The sequence below is a fragment of the Poromitra crassiceps genome, assembly GCF_964638095.1.
Source record: "Poromitra crassiceps genome assembly, chromosome: 8".
In the NCBI taxonomy this organism is placed as follows: domain Eukaryota; kingdom Metazoa; phylum Chordata; class Actinopteri; order Beryciformes; family Melamphaidae; genus Poromitra; species Poromitra crassiceps.
This window is the reverse complement of record NC_139629.1, coordinates 52,777,018-52,803,769: the sequence shown is the minus strand read 5'-3', so window position 1 is coordinate 52,803,769 and position 26,752 is coordinate 52,777,018. Positions and strand designations below refer to the sequence as shown.

Genomic DNA, 26,752 nt, shown 5'->3' with positions numbered 1-26,752 from the left:
TGTGTGTGTGTGTGTGTGTGTGTGTGTGCATGCATCTGCGCGTGTGTGTGTGTCTGTAATAATGCTGTGTGTGTGTGTGTGTGTGTGTCAGTCATCACCCTGAGCAGCCTCAAAGAATCTCCAGAATCTTCTCTAAGCATCAGGAGCTGGGATTGGTCGACCGCTGCAAACGGATACCAGCACGCCCAGCAACCGAGGAGGAGCTGGCCATGTGCCACAGGTACACACACACACACACACACACACAAACACACGCATGCACACACACACGCATACATATACAAACACACATGCATGCAGGCGCTAGAGTTGGGTCGATTTCTGGTTTTGTCGGTTCGATCCAGTGTAGGAGCTTAAACCGGTTTGATTTCATGCCAACCGGCTGAACCAACATGTAACATTATGCCAGGTCCTGGCCAATTAAAAGGCAGCCTCAGCAACCTATGCTGACGGCGTCACAGGGCTCGAATAAGCAGCATGTATTTATTTATTTATTTTCATCTCCACCAGGAGATCATGTTTTCGGCCGCGTCTGTGAGTGTGTTCCTCCTCTCCTCTAGCTTTGCCTTCGCGTATCTTGAGAATCGGATCGACTTCAAACTTTGGGAGTGTGCTAAGGAGTACGTGACGGAGTGCAGTGACTTGTTTTCGTGCAATTCGGCATAGCGCCACCTACTGGCAACAATTTTCTTTATTTTTTTATCTCAACAACCGTTCATCCGATCGACTTCAAATTTTGGGAGTGCGCTGATGGGAACTCGACACAGTGCAGTGCCAAATTTCGTGCAATTTGGCACAGCGCCACCTACTGGCAACACAAAAAGTGGTTTGGCACAGCGCCACCTACTGGCAACACAAAAAGTGGTTTATCTTGAGAACCCTTCGTCCTATCAACTTCAAACTTGGGGAGTGCGCTTAGGGGGGCGCAACGGAGTGCAGGAAGCTGACAGTGCAGTGCCAAATTTCGTGCAATTTGGCACAGCGCCACCTACTGGCAACACAAAAAGTGGTTTATCTTGAGAACCGTTCATCCAATTGACTTCAAACTTGGGGAGTGTGCTGCTGGGAACTCAACGTAGTGCAGTGCTGAATTTCTTGCAATTTGACAGCACCACCTAGGAATAGGAGGGTGGAGACTCTGGAGATGATGCGCCACTTGTCCTCTTCACGGCGCCACCCACTTAGCCATTTCTTTCTTTTACCCTGATTTTTCCCAAATTATACTCCCCCGATCTGGGGAGAGCCGAGACTAGCACCATGCTTGCTCCGACACATGCAAAGTTGCCAGCCGCTTCTTTTCACCTGACGGGGAGCTTCACCGGTAGGACGTAGCATGTGGGATGATCAAGCTATTCCCACCAGTTCCCTTCCACCCCGACCAGGCGCCCCGACCGACCAGAGGAGGCGCTAGTGCAGCGACTAGGATACATACCCCCAATCCGGCTTCCCACCCTCAGGCACAGCCAATCGTGCCTGTATGGACGCCCTACCAAGCCGGAGGTAACACGTGGATATGAACCTGCGACCCTTGTGTTGGTAGGCAGGGAAATCTACTGCTATGTCTCCTACGTCCCCCCCTTCTGGCCTCTTCGGACCGTCGGTGGAGAACATGGCCCACCGGCTGGAGAGACAGCGACAGGACTCGGGGGCCGTGAGGTCCCTCATGACACGCCGGCAGCGAGCGGCCCACCGCCCGGTGCCCCCTCCAGGACTACTTTGGGAGCCCCCCCCCCCCCCGCGGGTAGCTCCTCCTGCTCTCCGCGCTCCCGACAGAGGCCCCTCCGCGAGGAGGCAGGGCCCCGCATGCGGAGATGAGCCGGCCGGCCCAGCTGGGGTGTCCCGGACGTCACACCTGCTCAGGCTGCAACAGCAGCAGCACGCAGCAGAGGCCAGCCACTGCGGGTAGGGCGAGGAGGCTGGCTAAACCCTACCTAGGGGGAGGGGGGGGAGTCAAGCCCACCGTCGTCTGGACCCAGGGTCCCACTTCGGTCTGGAGCTCCCAAGATGACCTTGCCTTTGGAGTGCCCCTTGCCAGCGAAAGCCGCTCGGTGCACTGTGCCACTGTGCCCCTTGACTGCCAACGCCTCTTGGGCCACACAGTGTGCCAATATCGGGCCACATCCTTTACCCAAATAACCCCCCCCCCCCCCCCACACACACACACACACACACACACACACACAGTCTCCGCCCGCCCGGGCATCAAACGACGCCCCGGTAAACTCCCCGTTTGACCGGAGCCTATTCATGCACCACTGCCATCAGGAGCCTGTTCTGTCACACTGCCATCAGGAGTCTGTTCTGTCACACTGCCATCAGGAGCCTGTTCTGTCACACTGCCATCAGGGGTCTGTTCTGTCACACTGCCATCAGGAGTCTGTTCTGTCACACTGCCATCAGGAGCCTGTTCTGTCACACTGCCATCAGGAGCCTGTTCTGTCACACTGCCATCAGGAGCCTGTTCTGTCACACTGCCATCAGGAGCCTGTTCTGTCACACTGCCATCAGGAGCTTGTTCTGTCACACTGCCATCAGGAGCCTGTTCTGTCACACTGCCCTCAGGAGCCTGTTCTGTTCTGTCACACTGCCCTCAGGGGTCTGTTCTGTTCTGTCACACTGCCATCAGGAGCCTGTTCTGTCACACTGCCCTCATGAGCCTGTTCTGTCACACTGCCCTCATGAGCCTGTTCTGTCACACTGCCCTCATGAGCCTGTTCTGTCACACTGCCCTCAGGGGTCTGTTCTGTTCTGTCACACTGCCCTCATGAGCCTGTTCTGTCACACTGCCCTCATGAGCCTGTTCTGTCACACTGCCCTCATGAGCCTGTTCTGTCACACTGCCCTCAGGGGTCTGTTCTGTTCTGTCACACTGCCATCAGGAGCCTGTTCTGTTCTGTCACACTGCCATCAGGAGTCTGTTCTGTCACACTGCCATCAGGAGCCTGTTCTGTTCTGTCACACTGCCATCAGGAGCTTGTTCTGTCACACTGCCATCAGGAGCCTGTTCTGTTCTGTCACACTGCCATCAGGAGTCTGTTCTGTCACACTGCCATCAGGAGCCTGTTCTGTCACACTGCCATCAGGAGCCTGTTCTGTTCTGTCACACTGCCATCAGGAGTCTGTTCTGTCACACTGCCATCAGGAGCCTGTTCTGTCACACTGCCATCAGGAGCTTGTTCTGTCACACTGCCATCAGGAGTCTGTTCTGTCACACTGCCATCAGGAGCCTGTTCTGTCACACTGCCATCAGGAGCTTGTTCTGTCACACTGCCATCAGGAGTCTGTTCTGTCACACTGCCATCAGGAGCCTGTTCTGTCACACTGCCATCAGGAGCTTGTTCTGTCACACTGCCATCAGGAGTCTGTTCTGTCACACTGCCATCAGAGGCCTGTTCTGTCACACTGCCATCAGAGGCCTGTTCTGTCACACTGCCATCAGGAGCCTGTTCTGTCACACTGCCATCAGGAGTCTGTTCTGTCACACTGCCATCAGGAGCCTGTTCTGTCACACTGCCATCAGGAGCCTGTTCTGTCACACTGCCATCAGGAGTCTGTTCTGTCACACTGCCATCAGGAGTCTGTTCTGTCACACTGCCATCAGGAGCCTGTTCTGTCACACTGCCATCAGGAGCTTGTTCTGTCACACTGCCATCAGGAGTCTGTTCTGTCACACTGCCATCAGAGGCCTGTTCTGTCACACTGCCATCAGGAGCTTGTTCTGTCACACTGCCATCAGGAGTCTGTTCTGTCACACTGCCATCAGGAGCCTGTTCTGTCACACTGCCATCAGGAGTCTGTTCTGTCACACTGCCATCAGGAGCCTGTTCTGTCACACTGCCATCAGGAGCCTGTTCTGTCACACTGCCCTCAGGAGCCTGTTCTGTCACACTGCCATCAGGAGCCTGTTCTGTTCTGTCACACTGCCATCAGGAGCCTGTTCTGTCACACTGCCATCAGGAGCTTGTTCTGTTATGTCACACTGCCCTCAGGAGCCTGTTCTGTCACACTGCCATCAGGAGCCTGTTCTGTCACACTGCCATCAGGAGCTTGTTCTGTTCTGTCACACTGCCATCAGGAGCCTGTTCTGTCACACTGCCATCAGGAGCTTGTTCTGTTCTGTCACACTGCCCTCAGGAGCCTGTTCTGTCACACTGCCATCAGGAGCCTGTTCTGTCACACTGCCCTCATGAGCCTGTTCTGTCACACTGCCCTCAGGGGTCTGTTCTGTTCTGTCACACTGCCATCAGGAGCCTGTTCTGTTCTGTCACACTGCCATCAGGAGTCTGTTCTGTCACACTGCCATCAGGAGCCTGTTCTGTTCTGTCACACTGCCATCAGGAGCTTGTTCTGTCACACTGCCATCAGGAGCCTGTTCTGTTCTGTCACACTGCCATCAGGAGTCTGTTCTGTCACACTGCCATCAGGAGCCTGTTCTGTCACACTGCCATCAGGAGCCTGTTCTGTTCTGTCACACTGCCATCAGGAGTCTGTTCTGTCACACTGCCATCAGGAGCCTGTTCTGTCACACTGCCATCAGGAGCTTGTTCTGTCACACTGCCATCAGGAGTCTGTTCTGTCACACTGCCATCAGGAGCCTGTTCTGTCACACTGCCATCAGGAGCTTGTTCTGTCACACTGCCATCAGGAGTCTGTTCTGTCACACTGCCATCAGGAGCCTGTTCTGTCACACTGCCATCAGGAGCTTGTTCTGTCACACTGCCATCAGGAGTCTGTTCTGTCACACTGCCATCAGAGGCCTGTTCTGTCACACTGCCATCAGGAGCCTGTTCTGTCACACTGCCATCAGGAGTCTGTTCTGTCACACTGCCATCAGGAGCCTGTTCTGTCACACTGCCATCAGGAGCCTGTTCTGTCACACTGCCATCAGGAGTCTGTTCTGTCACACTGCCATCAGGAGTCTGTTCTGTCACACTGCCATCAGGAGCCTGTTCTGTCACACTGCCATCAGGAGCTTGTTCTGTCACACTGCCATCAGGAGTCTGTTCTGTCACACTGCCATCAGAGGCCTGTTCTGTCACACTGCCATCAGGAGCTTGTTCTGTCACACTGCCATCAGGAGTCTGTTCTGTCACACTGCCATCAGGAGCCTGTTCTGTCACACTGCCATCAGGAGTCTGTTCTGTCACACTGCCATCAGGAGCCTGTTCTGTTACACTGCCATCAGGAGCCTGTTCTGTCACACTGCCTTCAGGAGCCTGTTCTGTCACACTGCCATCAGGAGCCTGTTCTGTTCTGTCACACTGCCCTCAGGGGTCTGTTCTGTTCTGTCACACTGCCATCAGGAGCCTGTTCTGTCACACTGCCCTCATGAGCCTGTTCTGTCACACTGCCCTCATGAGCCTGTTCTGTCACACTGCCCTCAGGGGTCTGTTCTGTCACACTGCCATCAGGAGCCTGTTCTGTCACACTGCCATCAGGAGCTTGTTCTGTCACACTGCCATCAGGAGTCTGTTCTGTCACACTGCCATCAGAGGCCTGTTCTGTCACACTGCCATCAGAGGCCTGTTCTGTCACACTGCCATCAGGAGCCTGTTCTGTCACACTGCCATCAGGAGTCTGTTCTGTCACACTGCCATCAGGAGCCTGTTCTGTCACACTGCCATCAGGAGCCTGTTCTGTCACACTGCCATCAGGAGTCTGTTCTGTCACACTGCCATCAGGAGTCTGTTCTGTCACACTGCCATCAGGAGCCTGTTCTGTCACACTGCCATCAGGAGCTTGTTCTGTCACACTGCCATCAGGAGTCTGTTCTGTCACACTGCCATCAGAGGCCTGTTCTGTCACACTGCCATCAGGAGCTTGTTCTGTCACACTGCCATCAGGAGTCTGTTCTGTCACACTGCCATCAGGAGCCTGTTCTGTCACACTGCCATCAGGAGTCTGTTCTGTCACACTGCCATCAGGAGCCTGTTCTGTCACACTGCCATCAGGAGCCTGTTCTGTCACACTGCCCTCAGGAGCCTGTTCTGTCACACTGCCATCAGGAGCCTGTTCTGTTCTGTCACACTGCCATCAGGAGCCTGTTCTGTTCTGTCACACTGCCATCAGGAGCCTGTTCTGTCACACTGCCATCAGGAGCTTGTTCTGTTATGTCACACTGCCCTCAGGAGCCTGTTCTGTCACACTGCCATCAGGAGCCTGTTCTGTCACACTGCCATCAGGAGCTTGTTCTGTTCTGTCACACTGCCATCAGGAGCCTGTTCTGTCACACTGCCATCAGGAGCTTGTTCTGTTCTGTCACACTGCCCTCAGGAGCCTGTTCTGTCACACTGCCATCAGGAGCCTGTTCTGTCACACTGCCCTCATGAGCCTGTTCTGTCACACTGCCCTCAGGGGTCTGTTCTGTTCTGTCACACTGCCATCAGGAGCCTGTTCTGTTCTGTCACACTGCCATCAGGAGTCTGTTCTGTCACACTGCCATCAGGAGCCTGTTCTGTTCTGTCACACTGCCATCAGGAGCTTGTTCTGTCACACTGCCATCAGGAGCCTGTTCTGTTCTGTCACACTGCCATCAGGAGTCTGTTCTGTCACACTGCCATCAGGAGCCTGTTCTGTCACACTGCCATCAGGAGCCTGTTCTGTTCTGTCACACTGCCATCAGGAGTCTGTTCTGTCACACTGCCATCAGGAGCCTGTTCTGTCACACTGCCATCAGGAGCTTGTTCTGTCACACTGCCATCAGGAGTCTGTTCTGTCACACTGCCATCAGGAGCCTGTTCTGTCACACTGCCATCAGGAGCTTGTTCTGTCACACTGCCATCAGGAGTCTGTTCTGTCACACTGCCATCAGGAGCCTGTTCTGTCACACTGCCATCAGGAGCTTGTTCTGTCACACTGCCATCAGGAGTCTGTTCTGTCACACTGCCATCAGAGGCCTGTTCTGTCACACTGCCATCAGGAGCCTGTTCTGTCACACTGCCATCAGGAGTCTGTTCTGTCACACTGCCATCAGGAGCCTGTTCTGTCACACTGCCATCAGGAGCCTGTTCTGTCACACTGCCATCAGGAGTCTGTTCTGTCACACTGCCATCAGGAGTCTGTTCTGTCACACTGCCATCAGGAGCCTGTTCTGTCACACTGCCATCAGGAGCTTGTTCTGTCACACTGCCATCAGGAGTCTGTTCTGTCACACTGCCATCAGAGGCCTGTTCTGTCACACTGCCATCAGGAGCTTGTTCTGTCACACTGCCATCAGGAGTCTGTTCTGTCACACTGCCATCAGGAGCCTGTTCTGTCACACTGCTATCAGGAGTCTGTTCTGTCACACTGCCATCAGGAGCCTGTTCTGTTACACTGCCATCAGGAGCCTGTTCTGTCACACTGCCTTCAGGAGCCTGTTCTGTCACACTGCCATCAGGAGCCTGTTCTGTTCTGTCACACTGCCATCAGGAGCCTGTTCTGTCACACTGCCATCAGGAGCTTGTTCTGTTCTGTCACACTGCCCTCAGGAGCCTGTTCTGTCACACTGCCATCAGGAGCCTGTTCTGTCACACTGCCATCAGGAGCTTGTTCTGTTCTGTCACACTGCCATCAGGAGCCTGTTCTGTCACACTGCCATCAGGAGCTTGTTCTGTTCTGTCACACTGCCCTCAGGAGCCTGTTCTGTCACACTGCCATCAGGAGCCTGTTATGTCACACTGCCCTCAGGGGTCTGTTCTGTCACACTGCCCTCAGGAGTCTGTTCTGTCACACTGCCATCAGGAGCCTGTTCTGTCACACTGCCATCAGGAGTCTGTTCTGTCACACTGCCATCAGGAGTCTGTTCTGTCACACTGCCATCAGGAGCCTGTTCTGTCACACTGCCATCAGGAGCCTGTTCTGTCACACTGCCATCAGGAGCCTGTTCTGTCACACTGCCATCAGGAGCCTGTTCTGTCACACTGCCATCAGGAGCCTGTTCTGTCACACTCTCCTCCTCTCTAATTCTCTCTCTCCTCCTCTCTCCACCTTGTTGCTTTGCTTTGAGCTTAGGCTCTTTTGGATCTTACTTTCATACATCTCAAACATCTACATCTACCCTTCCCATTCATCCACACACTGCATTCACTACTGATGTTACTGACTGACACATCGAACCTTATTTTGAGTAATTAATTTAGTTTATAATAAATACTTTTTGTTATGCCTTTGAAGCATCTGTGGTCTCCCCTCATTTGTACAGTCCACTAAGCCTAGGCTGTTACAATTAGCCAAAATGTCGTCTGGACCTACAATCGATCAGCTCCAACTCCATTCTGGCGTCAATTAGACTGTAAACAATGAATAGACCCGCCTCACGGGGGCCATTTTGTTTCGAAAAGGCAGGGTTAACACAGGTGCAAGCAAAACACTAATGAGGGTTTCAAACTTCCATGATTGGAATGTGGAAACCCTCATTAGTGTTTTGCTTGCACCTGTGTTCTGCCCCCAGGAGCGTGGTCTACTCATGCACCACTGCCCCCAGGGGCGTGGTCTGTCACGCAAGCGCAGCCGGTGCCGCCACGGTCTGCCCCGCCCCTGTAGCTCCGCCATAGGTGCTGTACCACGGTCTGCCCCGCCCCTGTAGCTCCGCCATAGGTGCTGTACCACGGTCTGCCCCGCCCCTGTAGCTCCACCATAGGTGCTGTACCACGGTCTGCCCCACCCCTGTAGCTCCGCCATAGGTGCTGTACCACGGTCTGCCCCGCCCCTGTAGCTCCACCATAGGTGCTGTACCACGGTCTTCCGATGCGAGACGTCAGTCAGCACTCGGTGGTGGAGATTAGAGAGTGGTAGAAACCAGTGGTTTCACGTTACTTAGCTTGTGTTCAATGCTGTGTTAGTCAATTAGAACCGTCGTGCAGATGTTTATTTTCTGCGGAGTGATCAAAAGTCTTGTGTGACCATAAATCATCAATTAACGTTCGTCTCACATATCATATATATCACATATCACATATCATATATATCACATATCACATACATAACGTTAGTCTCACATATATATATCACATATCACATATCATATATATCACATATCACATACATAACGTTAGTCTCACATATATATATCACATATCACATATCATATATATCACATATCACATACATAACGTTAGTCTCACATATCATATATATCACATATCACATATCATATATATCACATATCACATACATAACGTTAGTCTCACATATCATATATATCACATATCACATATCATATATATCACATATCACATATATCATATATATCACATATCACATATCATATATATCACATATCACATACATAACGTTAGTCTCACATATCCAGACATATCTCCACACTTGGTTTTAGCGCTGTCTCTGAGTAACGCTGTAGAAAGTGGACCACTTTGTTTGTCTCGCAAAGGTAATTGAGTCATTTAATCAAAACATGTTTACAGGTAAACATACATTTATGTACAGTGAGTGTGCACATACAGTACATAGTACATACATACGGCTGCTGTCCTGTCCAGTGTCCTGTGTGTGTGTGTGTGTGTGTGTGTGTGTGTGTGTGTGTGTGTTTGTGAGACAGAGAGAGAGAGGGAGACAGCGGGGTTGAGCGAGGGCAAAAAAGAACTCTGTCAAGATCGTTGTTGAGGTGGACAAAATGTTGTTCTGGCGTAACCGCCATGACAGGATCAGGAAACACTGGACTCTGTCTTAGGCTACTCTGTCTGTGTGTGTCTCGGGATATACACTGCAGAGAGAGTGCTGTGCCCTTGTCGCTCCACCGTTTTTGTGTGTGTGTGTATGTGCGTGTGTGTGTGTGTGTGTGTGTGCAGTCTGAACCACATAGCCCAGATGCGGTCCACGGAGGGGCTGAAGCCCAGAGAGCTGCACCGTCTGGGGGATGAGTTCAAGTCCATCTTCCTGAACAACCAGAGTTACAGCGCCGCCCTGCTGGCTGCTGGAGGCTGCTGCCAGGCTGTGGAGCGCATCCTGGGAGGGCAGGTACACACACATGCTAGGCTAGGGGCATCAAGCAATAGTCGACTATACAAACACTACTGGACACTGTGCATGGTTGTAGACTAATCGCTCCTCTCTGGTTTTAGCACGGTGCGGTAATGAAGCTTTTGAGATGACCGAAGGTGTGCATATGCCATGTTAAAGCCATGTTAAAGCCATGTTAAAGCCATGTTAAAGCCATGTTAAAGCCCCATCTTGTGTAAAAGATTTCCTTGCTTCTTTGATTATAAAGGATTATAAAAGCCTGTGTCACCACCAGTGTTGGGCAGTAACGCGTTACTGTAATTAGTTACTTTTTTAGTAACTAAGTAATATAAGGCGTTACAATTTCCAAAACAGTAATTAATTACAGTTACTAATCCAAGTAACGCATGCGTTACTGCGTTACATGATTGCCTGCCAGAATGCAGTGTTTTCTATGTAAAAGAAAACATTTTATCCTTACCGACTCAGGTGGACCGTGAGTACGCCGACGCACACATATACGTCATAGTGTGTGTGCGCGATACAGCGTCAGAGCGTGCGCGCTGGCTTTCAAAACAAACCGAGTCAGAAGGAGACGAGCAAGAGAAACCTGGCTACCTCGAGAGAGAATATGCGGGGATGGAGGCTAAATTGAAGGCGACGCTGGGTGAGGTAGACTTGGGTGTGTTCACTGGATTAACAGATACACTTTGGGTAAGTCAGTCAAAGCCTTTCTCACCGTAGTCAGACGGGCCGGCCCAGGGAATGTTGACAGATCATCACTTTCTTTCAGCAACGAAGCTTGAAACGTTTGCATTGAGGCTGTTGTATTACCACTCCGAGTTTCCGACAGTAACAGCATCTTTCACTCACGTTATCTGTGAGTGACTGTCTGATTTCATTTCGTGTGAAGCTAGCCAGTCTTAACACACCACTTCCTGTTCTTTCTAACCGAATTTCAAAGTAAAATGCCTTTGGCTTTTCGTTTAACATAGCCTATATCAGTGGTTCCCAACCTTTTTACACCAAGTACCACCTGAGAAAGTAGTTGGCTCTCCAAGTACCACCATATGACCGACGTTAAAATACAGTCTATTCAGCTATGCACAGTTCACGCAGGAGGCAAATTTATTCCAACCTGCAGCCTATGTGCAACCTGCAGCAGCTGCACTTGTGCTGGGTTGACTGCTGTCTTCACCTCCTTGTGCTTCATCGTTGCTGCTCTCCTCTACTACAGCTCTTTTACGATTCCCTCCCGTTTTGATCCACTTTAGCATCCCTCCTCGTCTTTGTTCACCACTTGTGTAACCATGCGGGGCGGGCAGGTAATTGTGGATGCGCAACAGGTATAGTGTCCGTCAGAAACAAATATTTGTTTCTAAATCTCAAGACAACAAAATAAACCTCAATTTCAATGATCACAAGTTTATTTTCATTCGTAGTATTATTTTGATAGATAAACATGTTTTACAATTGATTTTAAAGTTGGGTTTATTTCATAATTTAAACATTGGGATTCCAGGGATCAAGTACCACCAGCAGGAGGGGGCGCAAGTACCACCTACCTTGAGAAACACTGCCAATAATATTAATAATTATTATTATTATTTCACTTTCACATGTTTGAAAACTACTACTAATGACCACCATGGATTTTGCACAAAAACTAAAAACTAAAAAAAAAAAAAAAAAAAAAAATTTTCACAGAGCCTTCCAAGTACCACCAGCAGGGGGCGCAAGTACCACCTACGGTACGCGTACCGTAGGTTGGGAACCACTGGCCTATATAATACCAAAGCGAAAATAATTAATACAGTGACATGCTAGACGGTATTTGGGGTAAAAATAAAAATAAAAGTAACTAGTAACCTAACTATTAACGTACCTACCGGTAGTTACTTTTTGAAAAAGTAATCAGTAAAGTAACTTTTATTACTTTTTTAAGGAGTAATCAGTAACAGTAACTAATTACTTTTCCAGAGTAACTTGCCCAACACTGGTCACCACATGGTGTGGTGTTACACACACCACATGGTGTTACACACACAAAAAGTGCCTCCAAACGAGCCGTTTTAACACTTTGTGTTACTTTGGTTATAATTGACTGAGAAGGGCCTTCTCAGTTGCTGCACCCTCCCTCTGGAACACTCTCTCCATCCTCATCCATCAAGCAAACACCATCTTTCAAACAGGCCCTCAAGAACCCACCTCTTCCAACTCGCCTTCACCTCCTAAACCCCATTACTTATATTCTATTTATTTTTACTACTTCAAATGTACTTATTAAATTATGTTATTCTGTGTGTAAAGCGACTTTGAGTATCTAGAAACGCGCAATATGAAGTTGAATGTATTATTATTATTATTATTATTAAAATGTGTAACCTGATAAGTGGAATGTACAGGTAGATGACTTGTGCAGTAAACTTGCTCAAAGACTCCACTTTCTCCGCTGCCTGAGACTGTTTGGAGTGCAGCTGCCGCGCAGCCTCGCCCACAGTTCGGCTGCTGCGTGGCCTCGCCTCCTCTATTGGCGGGTGTGTGTGTTGCTCACAAAATATTATTGCCCATAAGTTTACATGTGCGCGTGTGTGTGCCCCTTAAGTTTACATCCATCAGTCTTATGATATCACTGATGACATCATCAGTGTCTTATGTCATCAGTAGGGGTGTCACAATATATCGTCCCACGAAATTTCGCGATAGTAAAACGTCACGATATGTATCGTTGAGATGAAATCTCATATCGTGAAAAAAAAAAAAAAAAAAAAAATTTTTTTTTTTTTTTTTTTTTTTCAAAAATAGACAAAGAAACGTCTTTGTTTGTTGAAGTTCAATGTGTGGAAAGTAGTTCAGTTGAACAAGTCTCTGAAGAGACACATGAGAAGTTATACAGGAGAGAAACCATTCAATTGAGTTTCTGGCAAAACTGTTTACTTGACAGGAAAAACTGAAGATGCATAAAAAATAGACTAAGAAAAGTCTTGTTGTTTGAGTTTGAAGAAAAGCTGAAGATGCATAATGAGAATTTATACTGCTGAGAAACCTTTTAGTTCAAAGTAAATCTAAGTGACGGTGTAACTCATTCTATTTCAAGATAAGCCTTATCTCCAATCTCATGTTTTTTCTAGTTGTTATTGTAATAACAATTTCCCACAACAGCATGTTTTGTATTTGTGCATTTCAAATAAAATACTACTTTTCCAGTCATATATTGTCATTATTCAAGTTTAAAAAAATATTGTTAAAATCGTATCGTATCGTATCGTTATCGTGAACCCAGTATCGTGATACGTATCGTATCGTGAACTAAGTGTATCGTGACACCCCTAGTCATCAGTGATGTCACAATGCTGATGATGTCACTGATGACATCATCACTGATAGCAGTACTTCCGGCTTAAGCTGTGTTCACACCAAGATATTTATTTTTATGCCTCCGCCGGGTGAAGCCAGGCCGAAGGCATTATGGATCCGGGTTATCCGTCCGTACGTACGTACGGCCGTCCGTACGGATGTCCGTCCGTACGGATGTTTGTTAACGCCATATCTGAGGAACGCCTTGACGGAATTTCATCAGATTCGCCTTAAACATTCACTTAGGCTCAAGGATGATCTGATTAGATTTTGGTGGTCAAAGGTCAAAGGTCAAGGTCACTATGACCTCTCGAACGCCATTTTCAAGCTTGTTAACGCGATATCTGAGGAACGCCTGGACGGAATTTCATCAGATTCGCCTTAAACATTCACTTAGGCTCAAGGATGATCTGATTAGATTTTGGTGGTCAAAGGTCAAAGGTCAAGGTCACTGTGACCTCTCTAACGCCATTTTCAAGCTTGTTAACGCGATATCTGAGGAACGCCTGGACGGAATTTCATCAGATTCGCCTTAAACATTCACTTAGGCTCAAGGATGATCTGATTAGATTTTGGTGGTCAAAGGGCAAGGTCACTGTGACCTCTCGAACGCCATTTTCAAGCTTGTTAACGCGATATCTGAGGAACGCCTGGACGGAATTTCATCAGATTCGCCTTAAACATTCACTTAGGCTCAAGGATGATCTGATTAGATTTTGGTGGTCAAAGGTCAAAGGTCAAGGTCACTGTGACCTCTCGAACGCCATTTTCAAGCTTGTTAACGCGATATCTGAGGAACGGCTGGACGGAATTTCATCAGATTCGCCTTAAACATTCACTTAGGCTCAAGGATGATCTGATTAGATTTTGGTGGTCAAAGGTCAAAGGTCAAGGTCACTGTGACCTCTCGAACGCCATTTTCAAGCTTGTTAACGCGATATCTGAGGAACGCATGGACGGAATTTCATCAGATTCGCCTTAAACATTCACTTAGGCTCAAGGATGATCTGATTAGATTTTGGTGGTCAAAGGTCAAAGGTCAAGGTCACTGTGACCTCTCGAACGCCATTTTCAAGCTTGTTAACGCGATATCTGAGGAACGCCTGGACGGAATTTCATCAGATTCGCCTTAAACATTCACTTAGGCTCAAGGATGATCTGATTAGATTTTGGTGGCCAAAGGTCAAGGTCACTGTGACCTCTCGAACGCCATTTTCAAGCTTGTTAACGCGATATCTGAGGAACGCCTGGACGGAATTTAATCAGATTCGCCTTAAACATTCACTTAGGCTCAAGGATGATCTGATTAGATTTTGGTGGTCAAAGGTCAAAGGTCAAGGTCACTGTGACCTCTCCAACGCCATTTTCAAGCTTGTTAACGCGATATCTGAGGAACGCCTGGACGGAATTTCATCAGATTCGCCTTAAACATTCACTTAGGCTCAAGGATGATCTGATTAGATTTTGGTGGTCAAAGGTCAAAGGTCAAGGTCACTGTGACCTCTCGAACGCCATTTTCAAGCTTGTTAACGCGATATCTGAGGAACGCCTGGACGGAATTTCATCAGATTCGCCTTAAACATTCACTTAGGCTCAAGGATGATCTGATTTGATTTTGGTGGTCAAAGGTCAAGGTCACTGTGACCTCTCGAACGCCATTTTCAAGCTTGTTAACGCGATATCTGAGGAACGCCTGGATGGAATTTCATCAGATTCGCCTTAAACATTCACTTAGGCTCAAGGATGATCTGATTTGATTTTGGTGGTCAAAGGTCAAAGGTCAAGGTCACTGTGACCTCTCGAACGCCATTTTCAAGCTTGTTAACGCGATATCTGAGGAATGCCTGGACGGAATTTCATCAGATTCACCTTAAACATTCACTTAGGCTCAAGGATGATCTGTTTAGATTTTGGTGGTCAAAGGTCAAAGGTCAAGGTCACTGTGACCTCTCAAACGCCATTTTCAAGCTTGTTAACGCGATATCTGAGGAACGCCTGGACGGAATTTCATCAGATTCGCCACATTCACTTAGGCTCAAGGATGAACTGATTCCATTTTGGTTATCAAAGGTCAAAGGTCAAGGTCACAGTGACCTAACAAATGCCATTTTCAAGCTCGGTAACGCCATATCTCAGTAACACATTGACTAAATTTCTTCACATTTGGCTCAAATATCCAATTCTGCACAGAAACGCCTTGATGCAATTTCTTCCTATTTGGCTCCAACATCCACTTGGACTCAAGAATGAACTAATGGCGGAGGCATAAGTCCGCGTTGCGGTCGTTCTAGTTCACTCTGTCGCTTGATTCAACCCTTTGGAATCGCTCTGTCGCTCTGTTTAAATCGCTCATCAACAGGCACACGAAATGACGGACATGTGGGGGATATAACGTTAAGCAATGTCATGCTGTTTGTCCACTACGAGCCACCGTCATTGTTTACAAGCTAAAGCCTATCAGCGTGCTCCTAATGCAAGCTCCATACCAGTAGTACAGACTTCACTTCATGTCAGCTGTCAGCCTGTCAATGCGGTTTGTTGCCACACAATAAACCAGCGGTTTGTTCCGAGCCAGTGTGATCCTTGACTCGCTCTCACACGGCAGCCAATCAGCGTTGAACAGCGAGCGACTGATGCCAGCGTATTGTCGCTCGAGTTGGGATATTTCATCTCGAGCGACGAGCGTATTTTCTCCCTATCGCTCTGTCTCTGCCGCTCGGACGCCCAGCGATTTTTCTCCCAGGCGAATATACATGTACGCTCAATCGCTCGTTTGCATTGACTTTGTATGTAAACTCGACGCCAGCGAAAAACTTTAATAGGTCGGTGTGAACGCACCTTTAGTCAGACGCTACAGACACAATTTGCCGTGTCTGCAGGGAAGCCGGTGGGGTATGGGAGGCAGTAATGCAACATAAAGGATGCCAACTGCTGTAAAACACCACAGAAGAAGAAGAAGAAGACATCACTGATGACATCACTTATGACATCTTAGTGTCATAAGTGACAATTTAGTGGATTATTATTGACAGAATAATTTTAATGTGACATTTCAGGGTCTGGTCGAGTCTTCTGACGGCCTTTGAAAACTGGACAGTCTGGTAGAAAACCGGGCATCTGGCAAACCTACTTGATAATGTTTGGTTTGCTAGCTAAACTAGCCCACACACACCCACACCTCCCTCTCTCTCTCTCTCTCTCCCTCCCTCCCTCTCCAGGTGAGTAATGGTGTGTGTGTGGTGCGACCTCCTGGGCACCATGCAGAGAGAGGCTCTCCATGCGGCTTCTGTCTCTTCAACACAGCCTCGATCGCCGCACGCCATGCCCAGAACATTACCCACAATGCACCGCTCCGTGTCCTAATCCTAGACTGGGACGTTCACCATGGCAACGGGACCCAGCACATCTTCGAGGATGATGACAGGTGTGTGTGTGTGTGTGTGTGTGTGTGTGTGTGTGTTTGTGTGTCAGTCCTTGTTAATCCAACCAACTACAGGAAACCACCCCCAAATGCAAGGGATTCTGGGTAGAAGGAGACAGACACCCTGCCCCATCTGCATCGTGCATGTACGATTTTTGACAGCTACGTACAGCAACACCACTCAGACAAACCACATTAGAGTTGAACTTTTACATTACATTACATTATGTCATTTAGCAGACGCTTTTGTCCAAAGCGACTTACAATATCACATTTTGTCAACAGTACAGAAAACAACTATGCAACACAATCAATGACAGCTAATACATTTTGATAGACTAGAGTAGCATCATGTAGGAAGTAGTTTGAGAAGGAATAAGTAACATGTAGCATTAGTAGTTTTTTTTTCATTAAATATGTTAGTTCAAGAAGGGCCCAGGTGTAGCCTGAAAAGGTGAGTTTTTAGTCTCCGCCGAAAGATTGGCAGCGATTCGGCCGTTCGACCATTGTGACACCAGGAAGGAGAAGAAGAAGTCACGATCAGGACGAGCGACTTTTGAGCCCACGTAGCGGTGGAGGAGCGAGGAGATCTGGATGGGTGGAGGAGCGGTGGGAGCGATGAGAAGTTTGGAACTTGACCATAGATTGCAGATACGAAGGGGCTGACATGTGGACTGCCCTGTAGGACAGTACCAGTGTCTTGAATTTGATGCGAGCCGAGATGGGAAGCCAGTGAAGGTCACGGAAGAGGGGAGTGACATGAGAGAATTTAGGTTGGTTGAACACCAGACAGGCTGCAGCGTTCTGAATGAGCTGAAGCGGTCGGATGGCTGCAGCAGGTAGCCCAGCCAGAAGAACATTGCAGTAGTCCAGGTGGGAGATGACAAGTGCCTGGACCAGGACTTGTGTTGCTTCCCTCGTGAGAAACGGATGGATTTTGTGGATGTTGTACAGGGAGAACCTACAGGAGTGAGCAGTTGCTGCGATGCAGGCCGAGTTCGACAACTGATTGTCAAGAATCACCCCGAGGTTCTTAGCTGTTTGAGAGGGAAACGCAGTAGTGTTGTCAATGGAGATGGAAAGGTCAGTGAGGGGACAGTCTTTCTCGGGGAGGAAGAGTAGTTCTGTCTTACCAAGATTCAGCTTAAGGTGTTGGGCAGACATCCAAGCACCAATGTCTTTGGGGCATGCAGCGATACGTGCCTCGATTTGGGTGTCTGAGGGGGGGAAAGAGAGGTAGAGCTGAGTGTCGTCAGCATAGCAGTGATAAGAGAAGCCATGAGATGAGATCACATGGCCAAGAGATCTGATATAGAGAAGGAATAGCAAGGGGCCCAGGACTGAGCCCTGGGGTACACCAGTGCTAAGAGTGCAGGATCTGGATAGGGATCCTCGCCATAGAACCTGGTATGAGCAGTTAGAGAGATAGGAGGCAAAGCAGGAGAGTGCAGATCCGCCAAAGGACAATAAATAGAGCTAAAAAAAATATTTCTGACCCCACTCACCCAGCACACCACATCTTCCAGCTGTTGCCCTCTGGGAGGCGCTACAGGTCTCTGCCCACCAAGACAACCCATTTTAAAAACAGAGCTGTATCAGTAGAGTGAGAAGCCTTGAAGCCGGATTGTAGAGGATCCAGTAGGTCATTCTGGGAGAGATGGAGAGAAAGTTGTTCGGAAGCAGCCCGTTCAAGGGTTTTGGAAATTAATGAGAAAAGAGAGACAGGACGGTAGTTCTGGATGGCAGTAGGGTCAAGGGAGGGTTTCCTAAGCAGTGGCTTGACTCTAGCAGTCTTTAGAGGAGCCGGACCAAGACCAGAGGACAGAGAGGACTTGATAAGGGTAGTGAGGAAGGGAGATATACTGTATCTGTGGAGATGGAAGAGGAAGGGATAGGATCAAGAGGGCAAGAGGTGGCACGGTTAGACCTGACAAGTTTAAGGACATCTTCGGGGGAGAGGGGAGAGGAGGTAAGTCCTGTAGCAGGGGTCAGAGAGTCAGGAGTACTGCAGTTAGTGACTGGAGGGGGGAAGGAAGAGCTGATGTCATCCACCTTCTTAGCTTGACACCTGATTTGCATCCAACACAAATCAGGCCGTGACATAGAGTAACGCTTATGACATAAACATAATGCTCCAATTCATAAACCTCTGTTATACAACAAGCAATTCACTTCAGTTTCACAATCTCAATTTCATTCATAACCAACCAAAATAATTACCATAGTTCAGAGAGCTAGGACTTTTAGTAAAAACTACCATCACAGCTAACAGACTTTTAGATCAGTGGTTCTCAACCTGGGGTTCGGGACCCCCCGGGGGGTTCACAAGATTATTTTGGGGGGTCACAGGATGATTGTCCAACAAGAAAAAACTCCCGTGATGATTAAATGTCCCATACCAATATATAAAGCTATATAAACTATAAAGTATATATATAAACTGTATCAGACAGATTTCATTGTGTGAATGCGTGAACGTGTACACATTGAAGTCGTGATGGCAGTGGGGGGTCGCGAAGCCCCAGCCTTTTTGGAGGTCGTGGCTCAAAACGGTTGAGAACCACTCTTTTAGATCGCTAATGCTTAGCATAACTCTATGGAGTTGAACATCCCAAAAATTTGCATCATGGCTAGCGGACCTTTAGATCGCTAATCTAATCACTTTTGTCATAACTCAATGGAATTAAAATATTCTACATGCGCGGTGCAAATCGGACAGGGGATGTAAATCGGGTAGTGTCAAACTCAACTCTAATGTGGTTTGTCCAAGTGGTGTTGCCGTACATAGCTGCCCAAGATGGCAGACCCAATCGCACATGCGTGACACAGGTCAGGCAGCGACACAAATGAAGTGTGGACTGATGATCATATTCAACTGCCTGAAAAACACAGAAGAAGAAAAGTGACATTCTCTCTGTCTCTCCCTCTCTATCTCCAGTGTGCTCTACATCATTCTCTCTGTCTCTCCCTCTCTATCTCCAGTGTGCTCTACATCATTCTCTCTGTCTCTCTCTCCCTCTCTATCTCCAGTGTGCTCTACATCATTCTCTGTCTCTCTCTCCCTCTCTATCTCCAGTGTGCTCTACATCATTCTCTGTCTCTCTCTCCCTCTCTATCTCCAGTGTGCTCTACATCATTCTCTCTGTCTCTCTCTCCCTCTCTATCTCCAGTGTGCTCTACATCATTCTCTGTCTCTCTCTCCCTCTATCTCCAGTGTGCTCTACATCATTCTCTCTGTCTCTCTCTCCCTCTCTATCTCCAGTGTGCTCTACATCATTCTCTGTCTCTCTCTCCCTCTCTATCTCCAGTGTGCTCTACATCATTCTCTCTGTCTCTCTCTCCCTCTCTATCTCCAGTGTGCTCTACATCATTCTCTGTCTCTCTCTCCCTCTCTATCTCCAGTGTGCTCTACATCATTCTCACTGTCTCTCTCTCCCTCTCTATCTCCAGTGTGCTCTACATCATTCTCTCTGTCTCTCTCTCCCTCTCTATCTCCAGTGTGCTCTACATCATTCTCACTGTCTCTCTCTCCCTCTCTATCTCCAGTGTACTCTACATCATTCTCACTGTCTCTCTCTCCCTCTCTATCTCCAGTGTACTCTACATCATTCTCTGTCTCTCTCTCCCTCTCTATCTCCAGTGTGCTCTACATCATTCTCTGTCTCTCTCTCCCTCTCTATCTCCAGTGTGCTCTACATCATTCTCACTGTCTCTCTCTCCCTCTCTATCTCCAGTGTACTCTACATCATTCTCTCTGTCTCTCTCTCCCTCTCTATCTCCAGTGTGCTCTACATCATTCTCTGTCTCTCTCTCCCTCTCTATCTCCAGTGTGCTCTACATCATTCTCACTGTCTCTCTCTCCCTCTCTATCTCCAGTGTACTCTACATCATTCTCTCTGTCTCTCTCTCCCTCTCTATCTCCAGTGTGCTCTACATCATTATCTCTGTCTCTCTCTCCCTCTCTATCTCCAGTGTACTCTACATCATTCTCTCTGTCTCTCTCTCCCTCTCTATCTCCAGTGTGCTCTACATCATTCTCTCTGTCTCTCCCTCTCTATCTCCAGTGTGCTCTACATCATTCTCTCTGTCTCTCTCTCCCTCTCTATCTCCAGTGTACTCTACATCTCTCTCCATCGCTATGACAACGGGGCATTCTTTCCCGGGTCGGAGGACGCGGGATGTGATAGGGTGGGGGTGGGCCGGGGGGCGGGGCTTAACGTCAATGTGCCGTGGAGCGGCGGGCGCATGGGCGACTCTGACTACATCACCGCCTTCCACCGCCTCGTCATGCCCATCGCCACCGAGGTACACACACACACACACACACACACACACACACACACACACACACACACACACTAATGAGGGTTTCAAACTTCCATGATTGGAATTTGGAAACCCTCATTAGTGTTTTGCTTGCACCTGTGTTTATTCTGCCTTTTGGACACAAAATGGCCCCCGTGAAAAGGGTCTATTCTGGGGGCTAATACCCCGTTCAAGACAACTCGGACCGCCGGAAAAAATGGGTTCCGACCTGTAAAAAGTGAATTGAACGGTCGTCCAGGCCAGAATTACAGCTCGGAAATTCGGGTATCATCCAGAGCTCCGGTTTCTCCGAGTTGACGTCACAGCCACATCAAAATGGCTACTTGCATCGTTAATGATAATCACAGAATTATTATAAAGACGTTTGTTGACGTTTTAACACACAAGTTGAGTTCTTAATTATGTAATGTTAACGTTTCATATGTGTTTGTATCATCTGTGTTTCGGTCTGTGTGAAATTCAGCATTCAGCATGTTCGGTTAGCATTGTTCGCTAGTAGGTAGCTACCATGCTAACGCGGGTTGCTATAGCAACAGTTTGGGCTTTCCCCCCGAGCGGGAGGTGCAGCGTGAACGCAATCTGTCCAGGGCGGAGGTTCCGTGTTGAAACCTCCGGCGGGCCGAGTTGTCATGAATGCGGTATTAGTTCCCCTTTAAAAACACCCTTCTAAAGTGCGTTCCCTTTGAGGACTAAAGAAATTGTCATGAACACTTCCCACACACACACTCACACACACACACACACACACACACACACACACACACACACACACACACACACACACATACACACACACACACACACACACACACACACACTTACTTCCCAGTCTCCAGGAACTCATTTACAACCTTCCATTAGAATCAGAATTATTTTATTTGCCAAGGTATGTTTTCACATACTAGGAATTTGTCTTGGTGTGGTTGGTGCTCATTGACATTGATAAGAACAAATAGACAAGAAATAAACAAATAAAATATAAAGGATCTAAAGAGATTATACAATTTAGATCAACAGTATTAACAGAGTATAAACAGACTTGCCAGCTACAGTAGGTGAGCTAGCCTAAGTTTGCTGTTTACAGATGATGTACAGGGTCAGGGTGCATCAGAGGTAGCAGCAGTAAGTGAGCTTTGTGTTGACATGGTTTGCAGATAAGTGACAGTCAGAGTAATAACATATGTACAGTGATAAGGTGCATGATCCAGCAGCAGTAATGAGATAACAAGGTAACACAATATGTACAGTGGTGCTCAATAGTAGCAGCAGAGTAATGAGCTTTAGTAATGAGCTTTAGTATTGCACATGGGGTTACAGGTATTGACAGAGAAGCATGTTGTGCATTTAGCAGGATTTGAGGGACAGCGAGGTGTCAGACTGTGTGTGTGTGTGTGTGTGTGTGTGTGTGTGTGTGTGTGTGTGTGTGTGTGTGTGTGTGTGTGTGTGTGTGTGTGTGTGTGAGAGAGAGAGTTAAGGTCCTTACACATCGGGAGCGTTTTTTCCGTGCGATTAATTCGCACGTCAATAATATTTTCCGAACCTATATCAGTTAATGCAACCGTGCATACCAACGGCAAAGTTTCGCTGAGCGTTATTGCGGCGTTTATTTTTTTTTAACTGCCGTATATTCGCATCGCTCTTGATGTGTAAGGACCTTGAGACTCAAGGTCAGTGTGGGGGGGAGGGCTTTTGTTGGTGGACCTGGTCTCAGAAGACTGCACACACACACACACACACACACACAGACTCTGAGTGAACTTTGATAAGAGAGCATTTCTTATCATTTGGACGGCACGGTGGCTCAGTGGTTAACACTGTTGCCTGACAGCAAGAAGGTCCCGGGTTCGAACCCCGGTCCGTCCCAGGTCCTTTCTGTGTGGAGTTTGCATGTTCTCCCCGTGTCCGTGTGGGTTTTCTCCGGGTGCTCCGGTTTCCTCCCACCATCAAGAAAGACATGTATGTTAGGGTTTAATACTCCTGTCAGTGCCCCTGACCAAGGTACTGGCAAAAGAACTGGAGTTGGTCCCCGGGCGCTGCACAGTGGCTGCCCACTGCTCCTAGTTCTAGGAAGGTTCCTAGTAGAGGATGGGTCAAATGCAGAGAATGAATTTCCCCAAGAGGATAAATAAAGGATAACTTAACTTAACTTCAAATCAAAGTTCTCCTCTTGATTAAACTCCAACAACTTTAACATTGAATGCAGAAATGAACAATGTGCATGCAACTTTGATGGAACTTAGAATGTTTAATATTAAACACATCTTAAAATATTCATGTCTAGAACGTATTAAATCTTTGCTATTCGTGTTTGGTGTCAAACAAGTTACATAATTGTGATCCACTTATTTTAAAGCAGCTCAGAGCAAGTTTTACTGTTTTCAGTTGGGTTGATTTCTGCGCCCCTCTGGACAAAAGCGGTAATGTTCACTGTCGTAAAGCTCTTGGCTGCCTGGCTGCCAGAAACTGAATTGGGGCGAGTGAACCGGAGTGAAAGAAGCAAGACGCGTCTATCACATTTCAAATGTTTCATCTTTGATCCTTCATCCCAGCTGTTTACAGGATGCATTGCAGAGCGAGAGGTAATCTATCTTTTTATGGCTACGCAATTTAATATCTAATATTGCAACAATAACATTTAGCTTAGCTGGCTGGCTAGGCCAATATAAAATAACATTATAAGCCAAATCTGTATTAGCCTGCAGTAAATGTCCACCGTTACCAGACCTTATAATTGACCTGTAACGTTACATAACGTAGCCATTTCTTGCATTTATATCCCGTAAGCATAGAATATACAGTAATTCCTTTATAGTTATTGCACAGAGTACGACATTGAGCTGCAACGCTGACGCTGCATTCACACATAACAAAAAATAGACGATACAAGAGACTAATTTTAATTTTAGACTAATTTCGGTTGCTAAATTTATAAATATCTCGATAGATGATAGGGCATTCAAAGACTAGTCAACTAGTAAAACCACTAGTCGACACTGCTTAGTAGTCGACTAGTCGTTTTTTTTTTTTTTAATCTTTAAGAAAGAACATGAGGTATTTACACGACATACATGGACTATCATATCCCATATCCCCCACAAAGAACATCAAAACACAACAAAACAAGAAAACTGCATAAGATACACAATAATCCAAGAACAAACAAGACTATTGGACAAACAACCAAACAAAAACAATGCATTCAAAGTAAATACATAGATCTTGCCCTGTTGGCAGCTAGGAAATGCATAGCTTTAAATTGGAAAGCATCCAATCCCCCAGCTGTAGTTCACTGGTGGAATGAACTCTCAAGCTACCATACGTTGGATAACATTTACTACAAGAGCAAAGGCAGATTCTTAGACATCCCCAAAATATGGCAACTACATACAGAGTTTGACTTTAAGAACTTTTTACCCCAGTGTCATTAGGCTTATCAGGATAGGAGCTGAATGCATTGTTTTTGTTTGGTTGTTTGTCCAATAGTCTTGTTTGTTCTTGGATTATTGTGTATCTTATGCAGTTTTCTTGTTTTGTTGTGTTGTGTTTTGATGTTCTTTGTGGGGGATATGGGATATGATAGTCCATGTATGTCGTGTAAATACCTTATGTTCTTTCTTAAAGATAAAAAAGAAAAGAAAAGAAAAAAACGACTAGTCGACTACCTTTAGGGACGACTAGTCGACTAGTAAAATTCACTAGTCGTGAATGCCCTAATAGATGATAGTTGCTGTAACCTATAAAACACTAATGAATAAAACAGTCAGACATCATTATTAGCAGCTAGATATTGCACATTCGTCTTACATACAGTAGTTAGGAGACAAAAGGTGAATTTGTAATATATAGATGTCTGTGCAGTGTTCTAGAGATGTAACTGTTAGTGCTGATAGACAGTGTGTCTAATGAAGAGTCAGAACCCCTGTGTGTGTGTGTGTGTGTGTGTGTCTGTGTGTCTGTGTCATTCATTTATTTCAACCTTCCAGACTAAATTAGCTCACAATTATCTGCCATTATTTCACAGGACTTCTCATTGTAGGACCATGGCATACATGGACTTGTGCGACTGGCCCGTGCCACATGGGAGGATTTCTTTGCAGTTGATGATGACCAGGAGCCAGACGTGGAGAAGCTGTGCTGTATGAAGAATCAGGAACACCTTCCTGGATGTTCAGCCAGAGTCACTTCATATCCAATACTGCCTTTCTGCACATCCCTATACACATCCAATGCCTGGCACACTGATTTATCTATTCCCACATGGTTGCTGTTTTTTTTTTTGTTTTTTTTACAAATATGTAGCAATTTTGTTTATAGTCAAATATTTTGCTATTATATATACATATATTTTTTTTATTGAGTCAAGGAAAGGACAATAAAAACTTGTTTTACACAAGCGTGGCTTATGATTATTCAATATTTCCAGGTCTTCACAGCAGAGGCAAATCTCTCACACCGTCTTCAGTCTGATGAACCAATCACAGAAGTGTCACAGGGGCAAGTTCTGGAGGAGTGTGACAAGAAGAAGTCACTTGTTACTCTAGCTCAGTCCTTTTTTCTTCGTAGAATTCAATTTAGACCTGGAGCTCAAATTCTCTCATTTGTATAATAATCACTTCATGTATCAGGCACTTGTCACTTATCAAAGCAGTAACAGAATATGGGCAGCATATCAAAGCAGTAACAGAATATGGGCAGCATATCAAAGCAGTAACAGAATATGGGCAGCATATCAAAGCAGTAACAGAATATGGGCAGCATATCAAAGCAGTAACAGAATATGGGCAGCATATCCGTCTCCATGAGGTTGCAGTGATCTTTTCTGCACGTCAGCCATCACATCTCCTCGCCGCTAACAGTGAAGTGATGGCGGGCTGAGGGGAGGACGTTAACCAGCCCACCCTCATAGCCCCGCCCATCGGAGGTGGAGGTGTTCAGTTTTCTGCCTCATAGTCCCATTGCGCCCTCACCTGGTTGCGACCATGTAGTGAAATCCAATCTTAGTTTCACAACATCTATTTAATTTGATTAAAAAAACGATCAAAATTCCACGTGATCGAAGTGATTCCTTAACTCATTGAGTGCCAATGACGACAGTTGTCGTCAATTCGAATACTAACGTAGAGTGCCAAAGACGACGATTGTCGTCAATTGCGTTTTTTGACGGTGGGACGTGGATCAAAGCCTAATATATCTCCTGTAAAATTTTGGGGCATGTTGAATGTGTGTAACCTATTTTACCGACCCATTAGGTGGCGACAGTGCTCTCCAGATTAGAGGAAGGTCCGAAAACAGCAGGAAAAATGCCCGTGATCAAAGAGAAACCGCTCATGCTGCAGCCAGAGCCATATAGATGGCTCTGACTTGCAGCTGATGTTGGCTGCGAACATCAGTCAATCCGCGCACACAACTGAGCTCCTCTGCCTCTGTCTGTCTGTCTGCATAGTTTCTTCACACGATTAGCCGCCAGAAAGGCAGCACCCGATGCCGAAGGGCCAAACCTTTCCCTGCAGTGCGGTTTGGCATTTCCTTGTCGCGCTGGGAGCCGCCCGGCGCACAAAAACGAAGCGCTCCGAAAATAGACTGGGTGCGTGAGGCTGTGTAGTGTGGGGAGGAGTTTGCAGCTGAGGGGGGGAGAGGGGGGTGGGGCACGCAGGCACCACACAACTACACCACGTCACTACATCAGAAAATATTATCTTCAGACTCAGT

The 26,752-nt window shown here is 47.2% G+C and overlaps 1 protein-coding gene across 1 annotated transcript in view; it reads left to right on the top strand.

Annotated features, from left to right (window-relative positions):
• Positions 1 to 26,752, top strand: part of hdac6 (histone deacetylase 6) — a gene marked incomplete at its 5' end in the record, with an annotated part of 90,724 nt that overhangs the window by 50,704 nt on the left and 13,268 nt on the right. The window contains 4 exons of the mRNA XM_083641306.1: positions 92 to 220; positions 9,789 to 9,957; positions 16,515 to 16,720; positions 20,830 to 21,022. Coding sequence (XP_083497432.1) covers positions 92 to 220; positions 9,789 to 9,957; positions 16,515 to 16,720; positions 20,830 to 21,022 — 697 coding nt within the window. The remainder of the gene's footprint in view (positions 1 to 91; positions 221 to 9,788; positions 9,958 to 16,514; positions 16,721 to 20,829; positions 21,023 to 26,752) is intronic.